The sequence below is a fragment of the Conger conger genome, chromosome 3 (assembly GCF_963514075.1).
Source record: "Conger conger chromosome 3, fConCon1.1, whole genome shotgun sequence".
Lineage (NCBI taxonomy): Eukaryota > Metazoa > Chordata > Actinopteri > Anguilliformes > Congridae > Conger > Conger conger.
Window position 1 is genome coordinate 16,614,557 of NC_083762.1, and position 23,974 is coordinate 16,638,530.

The 23,974-nt window shown below is 45.3% G+C and overlaps 1 protein-coding gene across 3 annotated transcripts in view; it reads right to left on the minus strand.

The window, feature by feature from the left end:
* The window catches only part of LOC133124034 (pro-neuregulin-2, membrane-bound isoform-like), a 137,788-nt gene extending 119,051 nt beyond the window's left edge, over window positions 1-18,737 (minus strand). For all 3 annotated transcript variants that reach the window (XM_061234857.1, XM_061234855.1, XM_061234856.1), the window contains exon 1: window positions 18,329-18,737. In XM_061234857.1, coding sequence (XP_061090841.1) covers window positions 18,329-18,737 — 409 coding nt within the window. The remainder of the gene's footprint in view (window positions 1-18,328) is intronic.
* Window positions 18,738-23,974: the final 5,237 nt, after the last annotated feature.

Below are 23,974 nucleotides of genomic sequence, written 5' to 3' on the forward strand. Positions count from 1 at the left end.
TGTGTGAGAACTGTGCGCGTGTGTTTGTGTGTGTCTGTATGGTAGGCTGTGTGTATATGTGTGCACACATGTGCATGTTTGTGTCTAACATATGCTGTGCGTGTGTGTGTGTGTGTGTGAGTGTGAGTGAGTGTGAGAGAGAGAAAGAAAAAGAAAGAGAAGTAAGATAAAACATCATGTTAGGAAGGCTGACATAGAACCAGGCCCTGACTAAGAATGTCAGACTACTTCACATTTCTTTGTCTGGTTTTCTGTGTGTCTGTGCTGGCCAAGTCATCGCACAAAAATCCATACAGAAGGTCGAAACTAACATACAATCTGTGCTTAGATGGAGTTTCAGCCTCAGGTTCAAAACCCCCAGACAACAGAGCTACATTACAAGTGGAACAGCTCCCTGAAGCTGTGAAATAAGGAACATCTGCTCCTGTTGTAATGCAGTTCTGTGGCCTAGAGGTGTAAGCCAGAGGTTAAACTCTCGCTAAGCACACTGCAGTTTTCCCTCTTTGTCTGGAAACAATATTTACAGCAAAACAAATGAACAACAATAAACTAATTAAAAAATGACAGTGACAGAAACTATTACGGAGATGCTCTTGACCCACCACCTATTCAATGCTGACCTTAATTGTTATCCATTATTAATTATTAATTATATCTGTTATGTTGCCAGGCAATCCACCCACAGCCACATACACATAGTCGACCAACTCGTCAATGAACCAATAAATCAATGTCAGGAGAAAATGACGATCGATATCTGTGAATGGAATACAATTTTAATGGCTAATTTCAAACACAAACCCTAAAATAGCCTTTGAATACTAAGCAAATGTTGCAAATAAATACGTACACAACCCGAATATGAGAAAATATTGATGTTTAATGAAAATGAATGGATGGCCTCATCGTCAGCGAAGCTTTGAATCATGTTTATGGTGGAAGAGGCTGCAGGAGTAGGATGGATCAAAGGCCGTCATTTCAGGAAGAACACAGTTACAGACCGTTGTTAATAAAGGTCTTACAGGGACAGCACAGTCACTGGGAGAGTACAGTTACCGGAAGAGCACAGATACTGGGAGAGTACAGTTACCGGAAGAGCACAGATACTGGGAGAGTACAGTTACCGGAAGAGCACAGATACTGGGAGAGTACAGTTACCGGAAGAGCACAGTCACTGGGAGAGTACAGTTACCGGAAGAGCACAGATACTGGGAGAGTACAGTTACCGGAAGAGCACAGATACTGGGAGAGTACAGTTACCGGAAGAGCACAGATACTGGGAGAGTACAGTTACCGGAAGAGCACAGATACTGGGAGAGTACAGTTACCGGAAGAGCACAGATACTGGGAGAGTACAGTTACCGGAAGAGCACAGATACTGGGAGAGTACAGTTACCGGAAGAGCACAGATACTGGGAGAGTACAGTTACCGGAAGAGCACCGATACTGGGAGAGTACAGTTACCGGAAGAGCACAGATACTGGGAGAGTACAGTTACCAGAAGAGCACAGATACTGGGACAGCACAGTCACAGGGAGAGCACAGATACTGGGAGAGCACAGTTACTGGCACGGCGGGGGAAAATATTTTCAGCGCGCACATATGTGCAGTCTGTCACAGTGATTCTGTTTCATTATAAGCATCAGACCAAACCCAGGCCTGCCTGCCAATACCATCCATCCATCCCTCCCCTCTATCCGTCCGTCCATCCATTTCTTCAACAGAACAGTGGCCTCTCCATGACATGAGCAGGGCCTTTTAGAAAGGCACGCAGCCACAGACACAAAGACAGAGACAGGGACACAGAGATTGAGAGAGAGACGCACAATTATGTGGTGATAAAAAGAGAAAGAAAGCAAGAAATCGAGAGCGTTGAAGGGACAAAGAGAGAAAAAGAGAAAGAATGAGAAACAGAGAGAGGCATTTCGGGTGTCGCGTGCTGGAGTACAGAGACTGTGCCGCTGTCCAGATACTTACGGGCTGCACTGTGTTGCCAAAGTACGTGTACCCTTACCATGCCAAAAAAGCTTATTTGAATTGAATTGAGAGAGAGAGACAGAGAGAGTGGGAGAGAGGGAGACAGAGGGAGAGAGAAAGAGAGACAGAGAGTGGGAGAAAGGGTGAGAGAGAGAGAGACAGACGGATAGAAGGCCGCTCAGACTGTGTGACTGTGAGGAACAGCCCATCCCAGGTTTGTACGCTCTCTGGCAGCGGAGGGGCATGGCAGGAACATTCTGTCATAGCGCACGGAGTGGGCCTTCCTCTTAACGCCCGGGAGGGGAGGGGGGGGTTGGATGTGTCACAGACAGGCGGCAGTAGATACGCACGACGCCCAGAACCCGCCGCAACGGGGCAGCCAATCCCGGGGCTCCGTCTGCGTCACCACTTCCATGGTGTCAGAGTGCAGCCACTTTGCAAGGACTGACGTGAGGGCCCCCCGGGTGTTGGATTCAGCCTGTAGCCTCGTGGCTAAGCTACCCGGTTTGCGGCGGCCTGTAGCGTAGTGGTTAGGGTAAATGACTGGGACACACAAGGTCAGTGGTTCTAATCCCAGTGTAGCCACAATAAGATCCGCACAGCCGTTGGGCCCTTGAGCAAGGCCCTTAACTCTGCATTGCTCCAGGGGAGGATTGTCTCCTGCTTAGTCTAATCAACTGTACGTCGCTCTGGATAAGAGCGTCTGCCAAATGCCAATAATGTAATGTAATGTAATGTAATGGTTCAAGCCGCAATAACATCTGCACAGCTGTTGGGCCCTTGAGCAAGGCCCTTAACTTCACATTGCTCCTGGGGGATTGTCCCCTACTTAGTCTAATCAACTGGAAGTCAGTTTGGATAAAAGCCTCAGCTAAGTAACAAATTATTACTTTTAAACCTGAGGGGTTTTCACCTGGGTGGTATTCCATGAAACAGGATCAAGGATTGGATAGGAGCCTTGATAACATCAAAATATGAACAAATGTTAGCCAGCGTTGTGGCATACCCCCATGGGTTCAAGTCCTATTTGTTTTGGATGCAAATACTTTTCTGCGCTCTATTGATCTTGTCTTAGGCATTTAAGCCAGCGAGGAGGAGCAGATGGGTGGGGTTTATACTTGTGGGATCTTTCCATTTGTTCCAACACACCAGGCATGCTTAGTCAAATGATTATATGAAAAGTATATGAATCCAAAACAAATACTACTTCAGCCCAAGTCTGCCAGGTGAGGTATAGAGGCTGTATCATTCAACAAGGTGATCCAAAGCTTTGCGCTCAGGAAACTAAGCCAAGCTACTCAATAAAAAAGATAATAATACTTTAGATTAAATTAAACATTCAACACTCACTCCTTAAGAAAATATGCTTTCACGACATTATTAAAATTGGACTTGCCTGACTCCCTGGCTTTCATTAAATCTGAATAAACATGCGTGCATACCGGGGACAACCGACCACACCTGACAAACACTTTCATTAAATCTGAATGAACACGCGTACACATACCGGGGACAAGCGACCACACCTGACAAACACTTTCTTTGAATCCGAATAAATACGCGTATGTACCGGGGACAACCGACCACACCTGACAAACGATTTCATTCGGTGATGCACTCGAAATGAACTATAAAACAACGGCATTTTATATTTGCCCTGCAACATGTAATTAAAATGGAAAACAGCATTTCAGCCCGCACAGACCTCCTCCCCCTTAACTGCTGAAATTAGAGTCCGCGTATTTAAACGAGCGCAGCGTGAGTCACGCCCGACAAGGGCAGCGGAAAATAAACAGCGAAATGCAACAAATTATTCAAAACTCAACGCGTTCAGGAGCAGGGTCTTACAAACAAATTAGGTGTACTTTTATTGCATCAATTACACTCTGATGAACTCAGAGACGGCCTGTTGTCAAACTCCACATCAAGCGTTCGGATTAAATATGAGTCAGGCACAACGGTAGGGACCTCGCATCTCTGAAAACTACGGCCCTGTTTATTTCCGCTGGTAAAACCGCGGCGGGTTTTACAAAGCCTCTCTAACGAGGAAATAAACGAGCTCCAAAGCGTGCCTGTTTATGCGCCTTCAAAGCCAGTCATGTTCCACACCATTTACCTGCTGAGATTGGCAATATATCCACAAATTATCTGAGAAAATTGCATTTATTTCATGCCAATTAATTTGTTTTTATTTAACAATCAGAGACTCCGATTACTTTACCTTAGACAAGGAACCCTGCTGTATCCGCGGAGTAATTATTCTTTTTACATGGGTTTGTCTGGGTTTGTCTGAGCTGAAATAGAGACTGGGATATTTTGTGGCATTTATACACTCACAGTGCATCACTGCACATAGAAAGCTTGGAGAGAGAGAGAAAGCATGAGAGCGGGATACACAAACAGAGAGACAGATAGAGAGAAGGAATGAGAGAGACAGAGTGACAAAAAGAAAAGAGAGAGAGAGAGAAAGCATGATAGAGACCAAGGGAGACATTTTGGATCTTGTGTGCTGGGCTACAGAGCTGGGTGCCACTGTCCAGATACTTATGGACTGCACTGTATGTTTCTTATGTGAGTGAATGCTTTGGCAATGTAAGTCTATCCTTACCATGCCAATACATTCATTCATTCATTCATTCATTAACTGGCTTACCCTGAACTGGGTCACAGGGGGGCTGGAGCCTATCCCAGCATACATTGGGGAGAACATGGGGAGAACATGCAAACTCCACACAGAGAGGCCCCAGCCGATGGGGATTCAAACCCAGGACCTCCTTGCTGTGAGGCGGCAGTGCTACCCACTGCACCATCCGTGCCGCCCATGCCACTACAGCCTATTTGAATTTAACTGAATTGAATTGAGAGAGAGAGAGAGAGAGAGAGAGAGAGAGAGAGAGAGAGAGAGAAAGAGAGAGAGAAAGAGAGAGAGAGAGAGATAGAGAGAGAGAAGTGGGGATAAGAGAGTGAGACAGATGGGGAGAGAGTGAGAGAGAAAGATCCACCCATTGTCCCAGGGTCTCAAAAGCAAATCCAAACATGATGCCATATTCAAAAAGATTTCATGTACAACTGCAGAACATTTAAAAATGTCAGAGTACTCTCTGAATTGTGTCCACCCTAAGCTATTGCATAATGTCTCAAACTGCCAATGGCCATTTGAGGGCGGAGCAGCTTACCGCAAAATGGCTGTCCAAAAAAAGGCCAAGGCAGGACAAGACAAGGTTTATTAAGAATCGTTTAGCCCACAGAGAGTGGGCTAAATGTGCCACTCCGTTATTTATGAAAGAACACAAACTTAACACCAGAATTGTGCCAAACTGGGACACAACCAAAAAAACATGTTCAGAAATGAGAGAAATTATTTAGTTTTAGCGGAAGACGCGTTAAATTGAGCAAGAACGTGGCGCGTGCAGATGGAAGGAGGACGTGATCTCAATGCAGCGTGGATTCCAGCGAGTCCGCTGGGAGAGAGAGTCTGCTGGGAGAGAGAGTCCACTGGCAGAGAGAGTCCACTGGGAGAGAGAGTCCACTGGGAGAGAGAGTCCACTGGGAGAGAGAGTCCCCTGGGAGAGAGAGTCTGCTGGGAGAGAGAGTCCACTGGGAGAGAGAGTCCACTGGGAGAGAGAGTCCACTGGGAGAGAGAGTCCGCTGGGAGAGAGAGTCACCTGGGAGAGAGAGTCCACTGGGAGAGAGAGTCCTCTGGGAGAGAGAGTCCGCTGGGAGAGAGAGTCCCCTGGGAGAGAGAGTCCACTGGGAGAGAGAGTCCCCTGGGAGAGAGAGTCCTCTGGGAGAGAGAGTCCACTGGGAGAGAGAGTCCGCTGGGAGAGAGAGTCCACTGGGAGAGAGAGTCCACTGGGAGAGAGAGTCCCCTGGGAGAGAGAGTCCTCTGGGAGAGAGAGTCCACTGGGAGAGAGAGTCCGCTGGGAGAGAGAGTCCGCTGGGAGAGAGAGTCCACTGGGAGAGAGAGTCCACTGGGAGAGAGAGTCCCCTGGGAGAGAGAGTCCGCTGGGAGAGAGAGTCCACTGGGAGAGAGAGTCCACTGGGAGAGAGAGTCCACTGGGAGAGAGAGTCCGCTGGGAGAGAGAGTCACCTGGGAGAGAGAGTCCACTGGGAGAGAGAGTCCTCTGGGAGAGAGAGTCCGCTGGGAGAGAGAGTCCCCTGGGAGAGAGAGTCCACTGGGAGAGAGAGTCCCCTGGGAGAGAGAGTCCTCTGGGAGAGAGAGTCCACTGGGAGAGAGAGTCCGCTGGGAGAGAGAGTCCACTGGGAGAGAGAGTCCACTGGGAGAGAGAGTCCCCTGGGAGAGAGAGTCCTCTGGGAGAGAGAGTCCACTGGGAGAGAGAGTCCGCTGGGAGAGAGAGTCCGCTGGGAGAGAGAGTCCCCTGGGAGAGAGAGTCCACTGGGAGAGAGAGTCCACTGGGGGAGAGAGTCCCCTGGGAGAGAGAGTCCACTGGGAGAGAGAGTCTACTGGGAGAGAGAGTCCACTGGGAAAGAGAGTCCACTGGGAGAGAGAGTCCACTGGCAGAGAGAGTCCCCTGGGAGAGAGAGTCCACTGGGAAAGAGAGTCCACTGGGAGAGAGAGTCCGCTGGGAGAGAGAGTCCACTGGGAGAGAGAGTCCACTGGGAGAGAGAGTCCACTGGAAGAGAGAGTCCGCTGGGAGAGAGAGTCCACTGGGAGAGAGAGTCCACTGGGAGAGAGAGTCCACTGGAAGAGAGAGTCCGCTGGGAGAGAGAGTCCACTGGAAGAGAGAGTCCGCTGGGAGAGAGAGTCCACTGGGAGAGAGAGTCCACTGGGAGAGAGAGTCCACTAGGAGAGCGCCAGGTCCAGGTCTCGCTGCCGCACAGTGTTCACGATGGGGTGAACATTTCAAATTAAAAGTACGATTTTACAGCCTAGGTGTCATTCCTGGTGTCTCTGAACTGGGATATGAGGGGGGGAGTTATGCAACTGTGTCCATCATGTCTAACCAGTAACACCACAAAAAAGTGGGAACATTTTAAGGCCTGTCTGGGTCTTGTATGATAATTGAATGATGTAGTGAGGGCCACTGAATCCCCGAATGCAAGTCCATATTTGAGTGGATATACAATAATAGGATTAGTACAGATTCTTAGAATAGAGACTGGTGAATGACCAAACCTCCACAGTCAACCCTGAATATTAGCATCTATTCGCACACGGCTACTAACCTGTGACTGCAAGGTAACTCCCTACCAATCAGTATTTTCAAAATAACCTGAAAAAAAAAACTGAAATTTACAAACTATTATCACAGTGCCGGCTAATTCCCTGCCACTCACAGTAAATGGTAAATGGTAAAATGGTTGGCATTTATATAGCGCCTTTATCCAAAGCGCTGTACAATTGATGCTTCTCGTTCACCCATTCACACACACACTCGCACACCAACGGCGATTGGCAGCTATGCAAGGCAGTATATTCAAACGGCCAGTAAAAACAACCCTGGAATGTACATTTGTCCGTGTTTTCCAAGCATGGCCATTTTCTCGTTCTTTCCTCTTCTCCCTGGAAAGAATTAAATTAAAATGTGAGATACTACCGCAGTACAAAGGACACAGTTTCTTAATAAGCTCACGTCCACGCTGTTGGGAAAAAGCTCTGTTTCTTCTTCACACGTTTTTTGAAAGCGTATGCCTCTCTTCGGCAGACTGCGTCTCACGCGGGCCTACAGCAGCCTGGTGCCAGCTGAGCCCACCGGGGCTTAACGCGCTTCTGGAGGACTGCAGACAGACGGCCGGACTCAGGACCCACAAACACCAGAAGAAGAAGAAGAAGAAGAAGAAGAAGGAGGAGGAGGTAAGAAGATGGCGTCACAGCACTCCTCCGTTCTTGCCGGAATCCGCTCGGAGGCGGATGAGGGATCAATAAGAGGAGAGTTACAGACAGCTCTGACCTCAGCGCTGACAGGGAGTCCTCTACCAATCCTCTGCTCCTTTTATCCCTTCACATAAATCACTGGCTTTCAGCCCACTGTCTTTCACCCGTTCATTCCTTCAACCTTCACCATTTCATCCCGCCTTCCTTCTCTCGCCCTTTCTCTCATTAATCCACCTTTCTCCCCTGACTCTGGGATTTTTTTTTTTTTTTACACCCAAGGTCAAAGCACTCCTCTGAGCCTGCTCCTGCAGACCACAGCATCTCTGGGTGTGCTGTATCATGTGCTCAATATTAACTAACTGACAGCCAATCAGCTCGCAGCGGGTGTCACAGTGCGGTGGAGCGGTTACTACGGGAACTGTGCCTGTAACTCAGAGGCTGCGGGTTCAATTCCCAGGCCAGGCACTGTTGTTCCATTGAGCAACCTGATTTTTCCTTCAGCTGTTAAAAACGTGTTTGAGAAGCTTAAACTGCCCGAGTAGCTCTTGGTAAGAGCGTCTGCTAAATGCTTAAATGTAGACAGTGAGCTCCATATGTCTGTTCCAATTAAAAAAATGTAAATCATTCTCCTGTCAGGAGAGTTGTAAATGGAAAAATCTGTACCTGTTAGACTCAGGTAATCTGTTGGCGCACAGCTGTGTGGTGTCGTCTTGTAGGGCATTTTACATAAGTGTGCCTCTCTGCAGACCCCCAGAAGGAAACAGACTGTGTTTTGATGTTGGCGCAGGGTCAGCCAGGTTTGATGAAGAGACGGTGCACGTCACAAGATGCGGAGGCTCGTCTGCGTCTGCACAGATAGATAGCGATCGTATAGAGCCACGCTATTGGCGGACATTTGCAGTCCCTTCTGTTGAACTATTAGAACAGAGGAGCAGTTAAACTAATCTTTTGGAGTCAGATACACAAGAAAACATTTAATTGGCCCTGTTCCAGTAAGGCTACGCACGTTTCCTTCGTCTCTCAGATACTTCCGTTGTTGGTGTATTTGGGGGGTTCCTACAGTCTCCATGTCAGTTACAGCATATAACCGAACAGCACGTCTCCCTGGCATAAGCCCTGAACATGACAGGGTGAGTGAGTAAGCAGGGCTGTATCAATCCAACAGGAGGGAAAGAAGGACTCTCCACAGCCACTGGTTACCTGAGCTACGACCCAGCTAAAACGAAATGTTCTCACAATGTCATTGGAATGTTTTCTCAATGTTACAACATTTGCTAATATAATACAGGCAAGTGCACATTGAAAGTATTTTGCGCAGATGCTAGGCAAGATAGAAGAATGGAAAGTCAGAAAGCAATACCAGCAATACCAACACACTCCCAGGTAATATATCCATTACAGCGTGAACAAGACAGCGTTTTGAGCAGTTTGGTCTTTCTCAGGTCAGTGTATAACATTGCCACAACACAGCAGCAACATTGAGAGAATGTCTTGTGTTGGCCGCAGATTTTGGAATAGAACAATTAGGGATTTTGACATCATTTTCATGTAGGATATCTTATTGGCTGACAGATGCACACCGATGGCATAGTAACTGCATGATCATGGCTAGGTGTTTTGATGAAAAAGTGTAAATATTTAACCGCCACTATGTTTAACGGCAGAGAAAACCCCCTAAATGATCATTTTTCAACTTGAAATTTGATGACAAAGTTTGTGATGAGTGACAGGTTGTTTCTTCATGCAAAATTCATTTGGGGTTTAAAATTCAATTAAGCTGCTTTATTTTAGGGGTTTAGTGAAGGTGGCCAATTTCTGACCCTTAGGACAAGGGGAGTCCTAAGTATACAGAATGTTGAGACTACACAAGGTTTAAACATTTAAAACCCCACATTATTATCGTGGCATCTGCACGGGCTCAAAGGGTCAGCGCTGGCTTCGCGGCGCCCCTGCTGTAGCCCTGGCGCTACGCTAATGAGCCAGCGGTGACTGGGCTAGTTAAGAGCAGCAGCCGGGACAGGACGCGGCGGAAAACAAGCATTCGTCATTACGCTCGACGGAAATCGATGCTAACCCTCCCTAAGCTCCTCCGTTTTAATCCAGATGCATCTCCACCAGGAGAGAAGCCCCGGGAGTCGGGGGATTCTGGGAGATCCGACTGAGCCGAGCAGAGCGGCTCCTTAGCGTCACGCCGGGCCTGACCCGCCACCTCTGCTGACACACTGCCCCCCGATGCAGACCGCAGGCCTGGACTACATCCATCAGAGTGAGGATTGACCCGGGTCAATTACGTTTCTGTTTCTGTTTCCTGTTTTTTTCTGTGCTCGATTGATCTTGCCTGGCGCAACTGAGCCAACCAAGAGGACCAGAAGGTAGGGTTCACCATTTTTTTGAGTATTTCATAGGTTCCAACATACCAGACTAGCTCAGTAAAGCATAGAAAATTATTTGAATCCAAAACTATTACATATTTTACGCAGGTCTAGTGTGGACTGACCTATCCTGATAACCATACTGAGCAAAACTTGGATCAGCTGTTTTTAGTCAAGTACATGTTCCAGATTTGGGAGGGTTCCGGGTTTTACTGCTTTGCTCACACCAAATCTCAAATCACAAATCACACTCAGATTTAAGCCAGTTCAGGACATTAGCTGGTGTTCTCCTATTGGTTAATGATTGACAACCTGAGCCAGGTCCACCAATAGCCACTCAGCTATCAGCCACCCTCCTATCCACCAATAGCCACTCAGCTATCAGCCACCCTCCTATCCACCAATAGCCACTCAGCTATCAGCCACCCTCCTATCCACCAATAGCCACTCAGCTATCAGCCACCCTCCTATCCACCAATAGCCACTCTCCATTCAGTCCAGTTGGGAGCACACACCGTTTCTGGTCAGCCGCACATCTACATCCTGATGGTTCATACACTAACGTGGGAGGCGGGACTTATTCACTCTGAAGGGCTGTGGATATGACATTACAGTAATGGCGTGTCGTATACGACGGGTTCCACAGCCAGCACCAATACCCAGCCGTCACACGGGCCTCCCTCTCCGTCCAGGAAGGATATCACCAGAACCACCTGCAGCATTAGTGCCACATAAATAAATGATATGAAATTTAAAAGATAATGAACCATGATGAACCATTAATGAACCATTATCAAAACACAGAGGGGTGGGACGGTCCCCGGTCCGCTGAATCTCGCAGTCTCCTGCTGAGCCCGTGGTAGCAGGGAGACTGCAAAAGGTCACAGAAGGTGGTGAAACCAAACCAAACCGGACCCAGAACCCGGATGCGGAGCCAGAACCCAGAGTCAGAACCTGACCCAGTGCACTGACTGAGTCCAGATCAGCCGGCCAGTTTAACACAGTGCACTGCCCATGGTCTCTGTGGCCTGGACGGTTCAAAGAACTACTACTGATCTCTGATTAGCGTCTGGTGCCCGAACTGCAGAGCCAGCTCCCTTATCACTGCTCTCAGATCAGTGTTGGAACACTGTGGCGGACAGTCGCCATGGCAACACTGGAGAAATAAAAGGAAGAGCGTCCGATAGCGGTCGGTGTGCCTAGAGCAGACTCTAGCAGCTGTCAGGAGAATAGAAACAGGAGCGTTCATACCTGCATGCATTACGCCACCGTAAATAAGTAACGCTTCTGTTAAAGAGGGACTGAGGTTATATAAAGTTAGAATAAGAAGGAAAACTGAATATTTCTTTATGAGCCTCTTAGTTTCAGAAATACATGACTTCAGAAATGTAAAAGAAATATCAAAAAATAGAATAATAATAATAATAATAATAATAATAATAATAATAATAGCAATAACAATAGTTATTTGTATATCTTGTGAGGGTATTGACTCAGATCAAACCTATTCATGTTGACTGAATTAAGACGAGTAAAATTAAGCTACAATTGCTCCATATTCTAATACAACACGATGAATTAACACTGCTGCAGTGACTGCACTGTAACACTGCTGCAGTGAGAGTAACACTGCAATTAGTGTCTGGTACAGTGGACATATGACACTGCTGTACGACCTATAACACTCCTAGAGCAAGTACATAACAGTTACTGTGAGTATACCCTAAAAGGAAGGTAGGTAACATGAGTAAAGAGGGTTAAGGGCTTATAACGCACTACTAGAGTTGGTAACACTAATGCAGCAACTGTAACACTAGTCAGTCGGTACCACACTGTTGTAGGGTTTATAATAGTGGTGAAAAAAAAAAAAAAAGGGTTAGTTGCCATTTTATCCCTGACTCTTTCCACACAAAAAACAACCCCAAATGAAAATATGCTAATACATAATTCAATGTCACTGCCGATAATTGCGGTGTGAGGTGGGCTGCTGTCACAGACTCTTACCCAGAATGCAGTTTTCTGCGAGGATGACAATGCTAAAAGAGGGACTCTAATGCCTGATTTCCAGGCCAGGGAAGCAGACATGATGCAGCACCACAGCTCAAAAAGTCTCTCTGTGCCCTACAGCCATGTCGTCATGCAGAGAAACACAAAGACAGAGGGAAGAGACATGAAGCGAGAGAGAGAGAGAGAGAGAGAGAGAGAGGGGGAGGGAGGGGGGAGTGAGAGGGAGGGAGAGAGAAAGGGAGAGAGACAGAGGAGAGAGTGTGAGAGAGAGGGAGAGGGAGAGAGAGGGTGGGAGAGAGACTGAGGAGAGAGGGAGAGGAGAGTGAGAGAGAGGGAGAGAGGAGAAGAGAGAGGGTGGGAGAGAGAGGGTGGGAGAGAGACAGAGGAGAGAGGAGAAGAGAGCGGGAGAGAGAGGGAGAGAGAGGGAGGGAGACAGAGATGAAGAGAGAGATAAAGGGAGAGCGAGAAGGATTGTGGAGAGTTTTAGCTCTTAATTCAGTATATAACAGCTGGCTTTACAGGCTCTCCTGTGCTGAACAGTATGTGGATGAAACAGGCTCAGCTCAGAGTCTCTGGTAACTGGTCCGCTCCTTCTGGTCCTGAGGGCCCGACACCAGCAACAGCTGCCCAGATTTCAATGTCAAGGCAGAGGCACACTTCTAATTATAATCCACACCATAACGGGCAACCACTCAGACAGAACTTCAAAAACCGTGCCGTGCAGTTTCTAGCTTTCCTTTTGTTTCTGAGCGTAGCCTTTTGTCGTGTTTGCCTTGTGGTGTCCCTCTCTCTTTACGTTTCTCATGTTTATCCTCCAAGGGCAATATCAAGCCCCTCTGGGGCAAAATCTAATTTGATGTCCTGTGTCACTATTACTCACCGACAGCTGATTGATGGATGAAGTGTCCATGGGAGCAATCACAAATCAGAATCCATTTGAAACCTTACTCTTTATCTGACATTATAGTAAATCCTGTGTACAATGTGTGTATATCTGTGATTGTGTGCTATACATAAAAATATACACACAAACACAAATGCACATGACATATAAACCACAATGTGCAGTGTTCCAAACTGCGCGTTGTGTTTCTCGCTTAACCGTAACATGGCGGAAATAGATATATTATTTGTAAATATGCGTGAATATTCATTTTCCGAGGTTTGAGAATGTCCCTCGAAATGCATGACTCACTCAGCTCATATTTGACACATTTTCCATTTACGGGAATAATTATTATCGAAAGGAGCCCAGATTATAAAATGGGGTTTATTTGAGGGCACAGCAGGGATGAACTAATGGCCATTTAAGCTGGTGACCGCTCGTTCTCCAGGCCTGCCTCCACGCAGGCCTGCTGCTCCGCACAGTACTCTGATCTGACACGATCAATACACATCTGAGATACTCTGGTAAAAAGGTAAAATGCGAACCAGCTTTTGTTGAAGAGCAACAGCAAATCTTAATGAGCCAAAACGCACATAACGTTTTTTAATACGTGCAGCATTTCAGTGTCATAAACAAGAAGAGAAATAAGACGCACACACACACACACATACACACACCGGTATGCACAGACACAAATACTCATACACACAAAAACACATACTTGCGCGCACACATATAAACGAACATATGCTTGCGCACACACATACACACATACGCACAGAACAAACACACACACACAAGCAAACGCACACAAACACACTGACAGGCACACAGACAAAAATGCATAGACAAACACAACAACAAGCACACAAACAAACACACATACAATCTCCAAATGCTTTGCAGATGTCTTCATCCAAGGAGACTTAAATAACACACCATCCATTTATACAGGGTAACAACAGCAATGCCCCATCCACAACCCCCTGGTTATGAGTTCAGCAAGTGGCCTAGTGGCTAAGGTACATGACTGGAACCTGGAAGGTTGGTGGTTCAAGCCCCGGTGTAGCTACGATAATATGCGCACAGCTGTTGGGCCCTTGAGCAAGGCCCTTAACCCCACATTGATCCAGGGGGGATTATCTCCTGCTTAGTCTAATCAACTGTAAGCCACTTTGGATAAAGGCATCAGTTAAATAAGAAATGATTATTATTACAGTCCAGTCTTCCCCAGAGCTCCGCACCTCCGCAGCACCAGACTGCAGATGGGTCCAGTCCCCTGCCTTCCCCTGCCTTTCCCTGCCCGCACATCCACAGTCTCTGCATCTAGGCTGAGTCATGGGGGACGGACATATTTATATCCCCACATTTCCCGCAGGCCAGGCAGACCCAACGCACTGCTGCCCCCCTCCCCTCCCCTCCCCTCCCCTCCCTCCCTCCAGCCAGGCAGACAGCTGGTCCATCCACACCATCAGCTCCCTGGTGCTGAGAGGGGTCATGGAAACATACATAACAATAATAATTATTATTATTATTATAATTTGTTATTTAACTGTCACTTTTATCCAAAGCGACTTACAGTTGATTAGACTAAGCAGGGGACAATCCCCCCAATGTGGGGTTAAGGGCCTTGCTCAGGGGCCCAACAGTTCTGCAGATCTTAATCGTGGCTACAGGTCATGTTGAGTCCCAGTCATGTACCTTAGCCACTAGGCTACAGGCTGTCCCAGTCACGTACCTTTGCCACTAGGCTACAGGCTGTCTCAGTCATGTACCTTAGCCACTAGACTACAGGCTGAACTCATAACCACAACTCATCATGCAACTCGCCATCATAAATAAATAAATAAGAGTATCATTATGTTGCAATATCTGGTTTTGTGGGTGGATATGTGTCCGTGAATGTATGTACAGTACATGGGCAATTCCATTGTAACAGACATTACAACGGCCAGATATTTGTGTGTTAAAGTTGTATACCTCTGCATAATAGAGACTGATATAAGCTTCTATAACCATCAGGAGTAAATAACCCTGCCGGTCTTGGATGTTGCTCTATTGGACTTTACCATGCAGATATGCTGCATTTGTAACATCAGCTACTATAGAATTGCCAATATGCAGATAAGTTGTCATTGGTATTGTCATTAACATTATTACTTTCTGTTGGTACAATAGTTATACTACGTTTTTAATCACAAACAAAATCTATATGAACTATGCTTGTTTTTTTGTTTTTTGCCAGAACCATTATAATGGAAAGTACTCTCAAAAGATATCCCGCACAAGCTAAAAGGAAAAAGCCTGGTTAGGTTAAATAGTGACAGAAAGTGGACCGCAGGGCTTTTAATGATGCTGAAATGAGTGAGCAGACACAGGAGCGGAATCCATTTCTCCTGACACAGAAACACAGTCCTCTATTTTGGGTTCTGGTGAACAGTAGAGAGAGGGGCTCTCTCAGGGCAGAGAGTGCTAAATGGTCTGGGAAAAACATAAATAAAAACATAAATATTAATAGTTTCAGTATAGAAAATATAAGATGCCATCTGCCTTGTTCCAGCGAAGCCCTTTCTGCAAGGTTCATCCATATGGAGAATGTGCTTTGTCATATCCAAGTGATGAAATAGGCCTTGTCTTCTGGCCTATAGGTCCATATGGAATAGATATTACCACTGTGCATTCAAGAGGACAGGAATCTTTCTATTACAAGAAAGCAATTTTTTTTATTGAAAATTATGCAGACCCATGGCAAAGAATTCTTGCTCAATTCCCCTTCGGTTCTCCCCTCCGCAAAGTGTCTTTCTGACAGTTCTCAGTAAAAAGCACTATGCAAATAAACTTGATTTGATCTGATTTGAAAATACAACCTGTATCCAAATCCCAACTGTAATTTGAGCAGTCTTCTGTCGATGCTAATCTGGCTCTGCTAATTACTGCATGCTAAGTCTGCCCAAACCCTCGCAGTTTTCCTGAGCACTCACAACAGAGAGAGCCAATGCGCTACGATTTCCCCAAGTTCAAAATTACTCCCGCAGAAAATCACAGATTTATGACGTATCACTGCCCTGATCATATAATTAAATACATATGCTTGATACATGTATAGGTACCAACGCAGTTTGTCTTCAAAAATATTCTGGAGTGAAGCGCGCATTCAAAACGATCAACTGGGCAATGAGTCATTTTACAATGTCTCAGATTTCAAATTCATTACAGTTCCTGTGAGATAACTTCTCTGGCTACACTTACGCTTACAGATTAGACAGAGGGAAAAAACGTGTGAAACTCCATGTGGCCCAACTGAGATGACTGTTCGATGTGTTAAATTAAATTTTTAAGCAAAAGAGTGACGCGGAAACATCCAGGCCACCAGAACGAAAAAGACCCCGAGTAACCCCTAAAAACCTTTTTGGCAAGACAGACTCTGAAAGTGGGTTGAACCAGACCGCAGAGGAGGCCATAAGTGCCCTTTTCTAATAATACTCTTCGCTAAAAGGGTGTGCCATTTTCGAGAAGGCACAGAAAAACATTTTTCTTGCCTCAAAAACTGAAGTGGGTGTGTGGGTTATCGCTGATTCGATCGACTTATTGATGTATTCATTCATTTATTTAGTAGAACCATCATTAACTGGGGGAACACGCGTGGAGCAAAAGGTGGACAGATACATGTTAACTAATTTCCGATATAAAGGTTCAGTATTAATAGCCTACCGTTTTCACATCAAGAAAAACATTATTCAGAACAAGCGGCTGAACACTTGCATTGTCCCGTGCCCGAGTGCACGCTCCCTGCGGTCCACCAGCACCCTGGACAGAGCTACATTCTGACAGATTACAGACTCTGTCGCCAGTCGGTTTTGCTTAACTGCTAGCTGTTTATCTATTATATTTATTTTTTTATTTTTTTATTGAACGACTTAATTAACCAGTCCAAATCTACCCAAGTGAAGATTGAGTGTTACACGGTTAGAGATAGTTGAAGAATACACACTGAAAAATAATCCAGTGGAATGCCAATCTGAAACTGAAACAATTAGTCTGAAAGAAGAAAAAAAAAGAAAAAAAAACAGAAAGCGAATCTGCTAAGAAGAGCTGAGCCCCGGGATACTAACACCCTTGTTTCAGATACCGCGAGAAAAGCCGTTGTGTTCAAACTGCAAACTGACTCCAGCTCCTTGCTTACGACGAATGGAATATTAGAAATATTCAGCATCTTGACAACACATATCAACTGACCTAGCATGTATGTCCGTCTCAATAACGTGTGTGTCATATCCCACCCAACAACTCAAGGGCCCTTGTGAATAGGCTAAAAAGGCAAGAAGCAACATCCGTCTGTATGTTTTATTCTGACTGAACCAACACCTTGTGATCCTCTGCCGTAATTACAGCCTCCAACTGTTCAGGTCACTCGTAGCTTACGGTTATTGGCATGTATATCCCCTCCAATGAAAATGAATAAATCAAAAAACGCAACTGGACGTTGATGAGGTATAGCGGATACAACGTGTGTGCTGACCGGGTTTATATGATCCAGCAGAACAGGCCCAGTCACGAGAGCGGAAAGCAACACAGCCTGCGCCTCCAACACCAATAGCGGAAAATATCGTGATTACCGTTTCCACTAGTAAAAACGTAACATATTTAACTTGTCATGACAATTGAGAGCCAACTTAAATTAAACTGACATGAGAAGTAGGAAATGTATGGTCTTCATAACTCAGGGAAATACAAATCTATACGTTTCCAACATGACCATTATCCACATTTCACATATTAGCATAAAGCAGCTATATACACATTTAAAAGGATAACAGGCCAAGGTGGTACAATACCGCATAAACTGTATTTCGCATTGTTTCTATACCAACATGTTTCTACTTAGCATTGACAAGCAAGCATACATGAAATACCGTGTGTGTGTGTGTGTGTGTGTGTGTGTGTGTGTGTGTGTGTGTGTGTGTGTGTGTGTGTGTGTGTGTGTTGCCTTGTGCATTATTGAAACCTCTAAATGTTTCAGCCGTTGAATGGTACAATGCTGCAGAGACGCCTCACAATTACCAATCTGTTATTCACCCTAACAACGTTCTTTCGCGAGAAAAATACAACGTCAATCTTTAGACGGTGGGAATAAAGGAAGGATACGACATGTAATCAATTAAAACCAAACCTAAATGCACAAATATTCCACCTATGAATACTGTAGCACCAAGCGCTCCCACAGCGGACAAGAATAGAGAATAAACCTACCGCAGTCTTCGCACAAGATCCTCCCAACATCTTTTTTTAGATTCTTCCCATTGGTGTCTAAGGGAGCAAACGATGCCTTGAATACCAAGGGCTCGTCGGTTGGGTCCATGAAAAATATATATCTGTGGTCCTTTTCCACTGTGATGCACGGAGCCTCGGAGCCGAATTCCCCGACGGTGACGAGCTGCTCTCGTTCCAAACCACCGCTGTTCAACGGCCACAAGTCCAGGACTTTGACATTCACACTGTACGGCTCCGTGGAGACATTCGCAGGTACCGAATGCACCTTGCCTTCAATAACCACCGTTGATTTGTAAGCCTGGTCCTGCAGGGAATTTAAACTCGGGGAGTAGCAGGCGAAGGAGACCCCGATGACCAGCATGGAAAAATGTACTGAATCAAGCCTCATGCCTCCTGGTTTGGCTCCGGGGTCGCTGGTCGCGTTGCTGCAGTGCTCTCGGGGCTGTTGGGTGATGGTGATGGAGCTGAGTAAAAGTAGACTGTAAATAGGCTCCGGTAGCACGGCAAAGCGGCAGACCTTGCGTAAGTGTCCATGCCATCGGGATCTGCTGCTTTTTCCAATACAGTTTGCAATGGGGAAACACCAGCTAGGAACCGGAAACGGCGTAATGGTGCTAGGTTAAAAATCCTGTCACTGCATTCTGCGAGAAAGTCATTTTAAAATGCAGGGGATTGTATAGGTTCGCCTTTGATGGACGCTTCTAATACCATGGCTCCTGGAAGATGCCGCTACAGTCTATCTTAACCCAGAGGATGTCATCGCTCGGGTGGGCGTCCTATGCTTCAGTGGAAATTAAACTACATTCACTGCACACAAAACGCAACAAATACGCCACATATGATCCGTTTTGTAGTCCACCTGCGGGGTTTAAATAAACGTAGTTTTCCCAGCAAAAAGAAATCGCGAAATATTGTTTCGCCGACGAAACATCGCTTCTCCGGTGCTCCGGTCCCCCTCCGCCTCACACACACCAGCGACCTACGTGAGCAAATATCACCTGCCCGCACGCAGTGTCGCCGGCTGGAACTTCTTACGCGAATAACAAGGTTTTTTTTATTAACGGAGCAACAGTGCGACTAACACCAACAGACGGTTGTAGGTCACAGATTCTTCTGAAATCCTCATCAATTGAGATCAATTAATCTTCGTTTTAATCAACAATCAATTGTATGTAACAAAAACATATATACGCATACAGCCTACAGTTAATTCTAGGACGCGACGTAACTCCCAGAAAATTGTTGCAATAAGGAGAATCGTTCTCGAGGAAAATCAAAATAGGCTACTGACACAAAACCGTTACTACACGTTACTACACAATTTACAGCAGAATGCAGCTCTGGATGCGACAGCCAACGACGCGAAAGCGTTTTAGTGAATTTTGTTGTGAATGAGTTAGGCGGCTCGTTCCATTTTTAAATAATACGTTACATTCAGGTCACATTCATCGCTCTGCCTAGAAAAACAGATAAGGAGACGGCAATGCTACATGGATGGATTACATACTAGCGAGCACCCTATACGATACATATACACCTAAGAGTGGCATACAGGCCATCGTATTTGTTTAAAATGACAGAGCCTATTTTAGTACAGCACTTTGGCGACATTAAGGCCTACGTAAATCGGGTGCGCGCGCACACACACACGCGCGCACACGGTGCCGCAAATGAACTGACACCATTTCAAGAAATTAGGACTCATGCTACGACGTAGATGTCATGTAAACAGGGCCAACGTGTGATGCATGTATACAGTGTATTATGAATGCGGTGTGAACGCGGCGCTGTGCTGCAGAAAACCTGCCAAAATTTCACAAAGGGCGACATCTGCCGATGGATGCGAGAGCATTGACGCAGTTTAGATTTACTGACGGCTATCCACAAGCCGAAGAAAAGTTACAATACACAATTCTAGAAGTACATGTCAGTGGCATTGGGGGGAGGGGGGGAGCGTTGTCATCTGAAATATTCTACAGTCTTCCTACAAATCGTAAAAGTTCATATTCATGCAACTGAGAATATATATCATACATCATCATTGCAGCTTAAAGTCATTTATAACCCACCATTGCCTACGAAGAAACATTTTAGACAACGACTGGACACTATACATATTCCCACAGGCCTCTTTATCTTTAATACGTTTGTTCATTAAGTAACATATCAAATGTACCAAACAATCAGCACAGGCCATTATATTGTGGAAAAGGAAGCAAAAATGGATGTCAACAGCAGGCCAAGAAAAGCATATTGATAAAACCCTATCGAGAGGTCGAAAACTCTCAGATTCGAGAGACAATCTCTAAACTAAACAGAGACCAAAACCAGAACAAATATTTCAGATATAAGCTACCTTTTGTCTGATCACGGCCACATACTGTTAAACCCTGCTTTGACGTTCGGTTCGGTCCAGGCGCTTTTGGGCCGCTGTCCATGGTCCTGAATCCAAGTATGACGTCAACCCCTTTGCTATTGGAATTAGTTCCAGAGACCAGCCTTAAAGAACGGTTTGAAAATGCCGTTATCATCCAAGAAAATTTAGATTACACATGTATAATTATTCACCATATACCCTTATCCAAGCCCATTGACAAACCAACGATTGAAAACACTGAAGACGTCTAAGGTCGATGTAATCTTCTCTCTGACTAACTACACAGATGTCCACGTCCATCGGATGACTTCACTTATTAACGATTGCGCTTAAATAAACAGTAACTTGCAAAGCCTCCCTCTGACTTCACTGAACATTGTTTTTTAGTGTGGCCTCTCTCTTGTAGCGTATAAGAATTGGCAGTACTTCTGAACGCCTACACAAATATTAGTCATTTTTCTAAACTCTTCCCCCGAGAAAAATATTCTGCGGCAAACTATTTTTTATTTTCAGGGCTAACTGTATATAGGGCCAGAATTAAATGTTTTTACAGTAATGAGATCCTATAGCAAGCACTATATTTGGCATTGCGTATTGCTGTTAAATTAACTGAACATAAACAGAAACCCAGGATGATGATATTCAACATCAAAATGAGGTTCTTAAACACACACAGCAGTGCACTAGACCACTCGTCTAAATAACCATGACTCAAAATATTTCTCCCCATCATTCGTTTTTGTAGGATAGTGCAGATGTATTGCATAGTAAACTTGTCATTTAATAGCAAATGTGAAATGACTGCAGATATCTACAAGTTGATGCATGATGTTGGGGGCTCTTATAGATGAAATATACACACTATCACGCTATTTATATCGAAGTGATTAACTACCAACTTATATATACTGAGAACTATTTGCATAGGCTATCTGCTAAGCTTAATGTTGCATATTGCATCAGAAAGTATTATCTTTACGGCATAGCCGTTGGGATGTGTTGTCCTGACTGGTCTAAGTAGATAAATGAACTTAGAATAACGGTCATCAAGGTTCAAATATTAATATCAATTTAGAGGCTGCAGCGCCCAGTGATCCACGTCGTGCGGTGCAGGGCGGGCTGCAGCAAGAACCAAAGGCGCTGACATCAGACGAATAGCGCACGGCTGTTAAGGTTTTGCGTGCTTCCGTCCTAGTGCCAATACTTGCTGTTTCTTTCCATCTTGTTAAGCGCGGATCCTTGAAGCTATATACGCCGAGTCAGCGCCAGGGAAGGCCTCCCTGCTCGCGCTTCACCTCTCCAATCCGCAGTCGTGACTGTCTGCGACGGGCCGCGAAGCAGCTCAATAGCGCTCTGCTGGTAGGCAATGGCCCGGTAAGCTAGGAAAATCCTTGCCGTTCATCATGATTTCATATTTGTGACTCCGTTCCGGGTACGGGTATATTATTTGTAAATGTGTACATATTACTTCTAAATACAGCAAGCGTTTATTCTGTTCTAAATTTATCCCACGCATCGAATATGGTATCCAGTAGAAAATTGGCGTTTTTTTAATCTCAAACGTAGGCTACTGTTTGAAAGTGCCACCCACCTTTGCAGAATATAAGGTGCTGGAACGCCAAACTTGTTGGTGAGTCTATGACCCTTGAGCTCTTGCATGAAATCAAGAAGATACAGCGCGAGCACACTCTGGAAGTGGCATATGAACAATTATTGTTCGTAACCCATTTTCTGTTACATTTAAGAGGGAGAGCAGATATTGAACCTTGTTCCCTGCTCTTTACGGACAGCACGGTGCACGTACTCGCCCACACACTGGCACACTGTGTTTATCGCCCTGGAGCGACGGTCTCTCTTTACTCGGTTGCTGTATCTTGTTGACAATTTCGTATATTTGCCTATTTGTATATTTTATTTATTTACTTTAATAAGCGAAAATGATATTTCCTAACGGCGGTAAATACAATGTATCCAGTTTCACCTAGACTATAGTTGACTAACCACGAAGCAAGTGCTTTATAATCAATTTGTAGTTCCAGATAATAACGTTGCCAAAAACAGCTCTGCCTGTACCGTATAAAGTTCCTGACAGGCCTGTGTGTATATAGCTTTGTTAGTGTTGACGCGGTCCAAATGGCTGAATTTATTAGTGAGTCAAGATCTACGACCTGTCTTCTCAACCAATTTCTGATTCCCTTGCTAAAGCACGTTTCCATGATTTATACTCTCCCCATATCGTCCTCATCACCACGTCAGTAAAATCACGTGCAAAACCCTCCCGGGCGCAGTTACCTCCTGTCCTCAAAAAACCTGCTCGAAAAAAAAACTCTGAAGCACGGAACAATGGGCCGTTCCAGAATAGTTTTTTTTAATTCCTAGAGTATGCTACAGTGTCTTGACTGGTTCACAACGAGCTGTATTAACCTCTTTTAATTTACATTCCTTGCCAAGTGCTGCAAAGCCGAGCCTGATCAAAATTCCTCATCAGCACGCATACTGACTGCTGACTCGGGCGGTCTTGGTTCGCTTATCATGTTGCATTTACGCATTGCATTTGACGCTGCCACAGTGCTCCGTCCAAACAGCCGAAGACTGCCCTTGACAGTAATAACGAGCGCGGTCATTACTTGGTATAATGAATTATAACCTCCCAAAAGAAAACTAGTTTCTCTCTGCATTTGTAAAGTAGATCTGTTACGGTTCCTGTCACAAATCTTGTCGTCCCTGCAGTTTTCTGTACTTTTTCCTCCCGGGCGCTACCCTAATGTAAATGCAGCTATGACCATCTTGAAATGACCAGCTACCAGCGGTTGCAAAACCGAGCTTGAGTTGTTCTTTTCAGCAGGGTATATTTCAACACACGTGACAATGTCGAGAGTGACATGTCTCCCCTACAAACCCACGCGTACGCAAAGTATTTCACTCCTTCCGGATTCCATCTGTTATTTTTTTACTCTGAATGGTTTCAGATGTTTAGACAAAATGTACCCGAGTAAACACAAACCACATTTATCAAACACCAATTCACCCCTGTGAAAAAGTAATTGTCCCTCTTCATTTTAATAACTGGTTGCACAGCTGTTTAGCAGCTGTAATTGAACACTTCCTATAATTTCATATTAGTCTTTCACATCGCTGTGGAGGTATTTTAGCCCACTTTTCTTTGCACAACTGCCTTAATTCAAACAAATTCATAGGTTTGGTATTGCACGACCAAAGGAAACTCCAGAAGAGATGAGAAAAAAGTT